The following is a 6,724-nucleotide window of genomic DNA, read 5'->3' on the forward strand; positions in this document are numbered from 1 at the left end:
AACCTCTCGAACCGGTTCGATTCGTTTATACCGTATTTCCCACACGAATTTTTGAAATACACATGAATGTTCATTTCATGTATTACTACTCTATTTCTATTTTTTTATCGCAAATTATAGTTGGTGATAATTGTGTAATTTTAATATTTTAAACAATATGTACTTACCATATTTGTCGAACTATTATCCCTCCCAAGTCCCAACTATATCTCCTCCTCCTAACAATTTCAATTATTTAGAGGAATTGAACACATGAATTTTAACTCTAATACCGATTATATGAACGAATGTAAATAACTGATGGTAATAATATAACCTCATGAATATTTTGAACCGCACATACAAGAATTCAAAAGTCACATTTTGATCACCATCATAGAACAATTATCACTACCAACAACGATCATCTCATGACTTGAATGGATAATCCAAAACTCAACGGTATATACAATTAATATTAAAAGGAGTTCACAATGAAGATTTTTTTGAAATAAAACTAAATTAGCATCAAAAATAAAATAATAAGAAGGATTCATCAATTGTTGTTCTACAAAATTTTTCAAACAAAGATGGCGTCCAACCCCACAAATTTATGGTAAAGTCGTCGGTATGTCATGTTCAGTAGTCAGTACCTAGCATCGTCGCAAAAATATTCTAAAATATCAATGAAAATAAAAGAATTTATAAATGGGCATTGATAACTTATCCGAATATTTTATACTAGATTCCTTTCTGGTCATGCAAATTAATTATAATATACAAATTGATTGAAAATATCGACTTAAATTGAAGTAAAATAATTCAACACTTGCCCGGATGTCTTTGATGAAGTAGGTGAACTCTTGAGAGTTCAACTGCGAATTTCACGTCACAAAAAAAAATAATTCAACACTTGGCTTTTGGTCTCTGTCCACATTAAATTTTAATATAATTAATACCCTCTCCAATATAATATTGACTAAATTATTGGATTTTTGGATATGTATGAAATCTATCCACCTATGTAGCTCAACAAAACATAGCTGAATTAAAAAAATAAAAAAATAGACAACAAATAAACAAAGGGTCTATTGAGGTTTCTATTTTAAAAATCATAAGCATTTTAAAACCATAGAAATAAAATATTTGAACATAGTTTTAACCAGCTTATTAAAGTATTAAACAGGGTATATGTTTAGGTCGGATTTATTCTCGAAAGATTTGGTTTTGATTTGAATTCAAATCAACATATACTTGAAAACGAAAGGATGTATATATATGTATAATATAAAATATAATTAGTTCAATTTGTATCATAAGAAAAAGAAAGAATATAATAATAAATGCATAATTATTGACATGCAAGTGGGTTTAAATTTTAATTACTCTCTGCTTTTTCCTAACTTTCAATATTGACAACTCTTTGTGATTTCTCTTCTCGAATTAAAGCTCCAACTTCGACTGTATAATATTTCGAAAACATGTATGTGTATGCCTGTTTAATAATAAATTTAAAAAATACTCAACTATCGTTGGTTGTGCGGATAGTTTCAATAAATTGTTTTAATTAAATATTAGTTATAAACTTGTACTCGTGCTCTCAAAAAATCATAAATTTAAGAAATATATCAAAAAATTAAATTGGAAACAAGAAAAGTAAAAAAAAAAAAAAACAATATTCCAATTACAAATTCCATCGATCCCTCGATCGCTCTATATATCCAATATTTCTTGTGATGTATATTTGATATATTTTAATCAATAATCATACAAAACCAAGCGCTTGGAACAGAGAGTACAAGAATAGTTGCGTTTGAATCTGAAGCAAATGGGGAGAAAGCAGAATCTGAATCGGCTTCCGACGTCCACCGCATGCACCTTTCCGCCGCAGAAGGGGCAAGACCCCGCCGCCTGCTGCCGCCCCACCTCCGTCGCCTCCTCATCGCAGCCCAGAAAACACATGCTCGCGCCGCCGGAAAAGAGACGACTCTTTCTCTGGTTCTCAGCTGGGGAATTTAAAGACTCGATCTCTTGATTTAACTTATATATATATGAATTAGGAATGCAATTAATTAATTATTAGTTATGTGGTGTATGGAAAAGGGTTATATATATATGGGCGAGGGTTGGAAAGTTGGATGCAATGTCGGTCTAGGGGCGTGGCCAACGTGCGCCAAAGGTACTGGTTGAATCAAGTGTGCCCCAATTAGTCGCCTTTTCACATTGATCTCACCCGATTTATATATCCTCGGAAAATGATGAAATGACATTGTATATGTTATAATTGGTGAAATATATATGACTTACGTTGTGATGCGGACAATAAATTTATTATTCGATTGAGGGTTTTGTTCATGCCGTTCGCAGGATACTATCATACCGGCAACGTGTAACTTCATGATTGATTAAAATCAGTGGGTTCCATGTGGGGTCCACTGATTTTAACCAATCATAATTCGCGACGCTGGGTGACATCGACTTAATCCCGATCGAGTTAGTAAGATTCGGGAGGTTCATCAAATCAAGAGATCCGATAATGGAATGACCTCATGCTCTAACGCATTACGTACTAAAAGATTAAAAATATAATGTTTGATCCCTTCGGGATTGCAGTCACCTGCTTAACGAATGAATGTTAATTAGAGACGTCGAGTGATCGGCGAAAATAACCATCCGATGCTTAAGTCAACGATCACCTCTTGAAAATTAAATAGTTTTTTAATATTAAAAAAATCACTTATTTGAATGGAGAGTATGCTATAAGTATTTACGGAGAATTGAATGATCTTAAGAAAAAAAAAAAGGCCTTCTAGGGCCAAATAAATATATTATCAACTGGCCGGACCTTTCAAGGGTAAATATTATAAATTGAGTTTTCCTTTTTCTTTTTCTTTTTTTTTTTGCATTTTTTTAAATATAGAATTAAGGTTGTTTAGTGCAATATTATGATGTCACAATTAAAATAATTAAAATGACCTACAACCATCACGATCGACGTATGGTAATTGATCAGAAACATTTACCGAGAATTAAAATTACTTGCAAGTTATATGATAAGAAAAATAAGTTCATGACATTTTTTTTAAAAAAACAATTAATTACAATGTAACAGATGGCCGTCGAATTTAATATCGATTACTTGTATATATTTTTTGAAGAAAGGGTCGATGCTACCCTGAAGATAGCATGAACTGTTCCTTTTTTGAAAGGATTAGTTACTTGTGTTTTGATATTAGTTACAGCTTCAATTTGAAATTTTTAAATGAAATTTGAATTTTGAACTTGTTTTGAGTGGATAATTTGTTGCAGGGACGTAGCTAGGATTTGTATTTTGGGAGCGTGAATTTAGTATTCTGGAATGATTAATTTTAAAAACTATAATATATATAAAATATTTAAAAATAGAAATAAATATTTTTTTTGAGTTGTATCATAGAGAAAGTTGATTCTAATTTTAAAAAATACACTCAATTTCTTATATTTTAATCAATGGAACAATAATATTCAAATTAAAATCTAAGGTCTGGGGAGTCTTTAAGTTAATGTAATTGAGAAGGGCGAATTATATTTGATCTTTGTCATGACCTAGCTTAGTTAGGAGAATTGCGCGCATTGAATCTTGCATATATCCTTAAGAAAGTTACTTAGATTTATCCTCAAATATGTGGACACGTCTGTCTGCTTATGTAGAATTCATGTGACATTCGTGTAGAAATCCATTACAAGTCCATTTATTAATTAGTAACATGCATGCATGTTTTTGGTTTTGGGTTCGTTGGTGGATGTCAGGCAATTGACATCCACCAACGAACATGCCACTTAGACCAGATTGGCCAAAGGCCTTAATTAGCTGGATATGTCTTGGGCAAGCCAAGTATGCTTTAGCTGATGCTAAGGCATGCAGAGCTCTTAGACCAGATTGGCCAAAGGCCTGCTAACGAGAAGGGTAGGGATGGCAATGGGTCAGATCTAAACTCGACCCCGCATCAAATCCACACCGACGGGGCAGGTCTAGACACCCGCCAAAGCGATTCCACAAGCGGGTCTCGGGTTTGGCCAAACCCGCCCCGAACCCGCAGGTCCGGACCTGTAGTTCTAAATTTGAGGCAATTGCCTTGGGCCCCAAAATTTTGGGGGCACCAAAATTTTAAAAAATTATTAGTATAGTATAGTATATATAATTAATTTATGACCTCATCCTATGAATAATAATTAATTTATAGTAGCTTGTGATGAAAATTTGAGGTCTCATTGTCCATTTATCTTTTTATCTCTCGTAAACATTCGGCAAAAATTGATAATCAATACGAATTATCTATCTACCAAGTTCCCGCTAAAAATCAAATCCCCACTATTCTATGATAATCAAGCTCACTATCACTCGATCTCTATTTATCGATTCTTTTCAGGATATTTTCCAACACTTGACTGAATAATTTTTGTGATTCATCAGAAATTGTATTTACCGAAAGAGGGGTTTTCAAGTTGCTATATTATAAGGAAGATAAATGATCATACATCAATCAAGAAAAAAAGTGTTTGATAACGCTTATTATGCAAAATTAATCAATATTTCGCTTTCAAAACTAAGAGACAATCAATATTCAAGTGAATATTTATCGGTTCAAAACAGTAATTTCATATTTTGTTTGGATGATCTTGGTTTTATTAGTATTTGTTTATGACATATTTTTATCTATTTTTAATTTTTTTGAAAGGTATCAATTTTTAATTTTATTTGTAGAAGTCATGTTATTTATATTATCATATTTATCGATAAAAAATATATGAATGTTAAGCTTTAAGGGCACCAATTTTTTTATGTTCGCCTCAGGCCTCACAAAACTCAGATCCGACACTGCGGACCCGTCCCGCCATAATATATATATATATATGTATATAAATTTAACATATGCATTTATATATAAAAATATAAAATATATATGTAATATTAATAATATATAATTATATTTTTATACTAAATAATTAATATTTTATCCATAATATGAGTGTATAATATTATTGGATTGAAATGAATTTATTTGATTATGATATTTTTAGTATAAAAATATATAATTATAATATTTTTTGGCTAATAATTATTTATTAATTACAAGTTGATAAATTTTAACTTGTGAGAATATTTTTTTTGTCTTAAATATTATCAATATATATTTGAAATTTAATTTAATTATTTTTTTAATTTTTAAACTTTTTAATTTAATAAATTTAAAAATATTTAATTTTTGGCGGGTCCAACGGGTCTAACCCGGATTGGACCGCCGGGTTCGTGGGGCGGGAGGGTCCAAAGGGAGGCGGGGCGGGTCCCGGGTTTAGCCAAACCCGCCCCGTTGCCATCCCTAGTGAAGGGGCTGCTGTTTCGTCTCATGTAGGTACAAGAACTGGCCCTTTAACGGAGTCAAAGGTCTGGTACCAAGTGAAGGAGTCGTCGTCCGCAGAGTTTTTCAAAGCCACATGTATTGATAAATCTTCACCTCTATATGTTTTTTGACGTAGTACCCATATAAGTATGATCTAATTTATCGTTTATGTGTATAAATACCAACTAGTTATGCAGCTTATGCTACTTTTTTCAATTTTTTATAAAAGAGATAAACAAAATAACTGAATGTTTACTTCGTCATTAATTTCAAATATTTTTGAAAATGAAAACGACTTATCCTTCCCAACTCTCATTCTCCGTCGATTTGATCATATCATATAGGGCCCTGTCAATGATGTTTGGATCCTCCTCGATGACGTTGACGTTGGGATCTTCGACGACATTGGCCTCAGGATCGTTCAATATCTCATCCTCAATAACATTTTGGTAATCATAATAAGGTTGTTCGCTTCAAAATGGATATTCACTGTCAGAATATGTGTCTTGATTCAGTTAAGTTATGAAGTTGGGTGGCAAATCATTCGTGGTCGTACGTCGACTACTTCGAGACGAAGATGGTGCATCCATATAAACTCCTGGAAACGATGGACGTACGGATGTAATTTTCCCCATGAAAGAACCAATTGTAGTAGTTAGGAACAAACCCATATCTGCACAAGTAGGGGTGGCAAAATTCCCGAAATCCCGACCCTTCCCGAATTTCATCCCATTCACGTCCCGAAAAAATCCTAACCCAAAATTTTCTCGACCCGAACTTTCGAAACAATAATCCATTAAAAATTCGCCGATCAATCCAACTCCGGTCATAAGTCATGCGGTCCTACAATAAATTAAATATAATGCGGTGAATGTTCGTATTATAAAGAGGTGTCAGAGACTACTTTTACATAATAACATCACATTATATATTAAATATTGTTGAATCCGACGTTTTGGTGATAACAAACAACAACTCATTGTATAGGTATGTGCTGCCGATCTTTGTATTTCAGGAATCTACTACAACTCCTACCGCAACCATCTAAAGCTTGTCAACCGCCTTTGTCTCTCGACCGGTTGCAGTCACAAGCCTATCGACTGGTTATTCAAACCAGCTGAGGATAAATCTATCTACCGGTAGAATGCCAACTGCTTATCAAGATATCTCAAGACAAGTACTTGTGACAAGACGTTCTTTGCAAGATCTTTTATTAAAAGCAGAACCGGAGTATCAGAAGATCTGATTAACTCTTGCATTGAGACAACAGGTTGCACTAAAATGGCAAAAACGCAGAATGGCTACAGATAAAGCATTCGACCGTTTATACCAGTTTTGGACTCTGGAAGTTGTCTGCATTTAAA

General features: G+C 33.0%; 1 protein-coding gene across 1 annotated transcript; it reads right to left on the reverse strand.

Moving 5' to 3' along the window:
• Positions 1–1,587: 1,587 nt before the first annotated feature.
• Positions 1,588–2,068, reverse strand: LOC140893462 (uncharacterized). The gene has a single exon (XM_073302530.1). It carries the CDS (start codon positions 1,939–1,941, stop codon positions 1,738–1,740), a length of 204 nt encoding a protein of 67 aa, XP_073158631.1. The 5' UTR covers positions 1,942–2,068; the 3' UTR covers positions 1,588–1,737.
• Positions 2,069–6,724: the final 4,656 nt, after the last annotated feature.

Source organism: Henckelia pumila, chromosome 3, assembly GCF_033568475.1.
Source record: "Henckelia pumila isolate YLH828 chromosome 3, ASM3356847v2, whole genome shotgun sequence".
Taxonomy (NCBI): Eukaryota; Viridiplantae; Streptophyta; class Magnoliopsida; order Lamiales; family Gesneriaceae; genus Henckelia; species Henckelia pumila.

Excerpts from the sequence above, each read along its gene's own strand:
- LOC140893462 (XM_073302530.1), bottom strand. The coding sequence starts at position 1,941 with ATGTGTTTTCTGGGCTGCGATGAGGAGGCGACGGAGGTGGGGCGGCAG.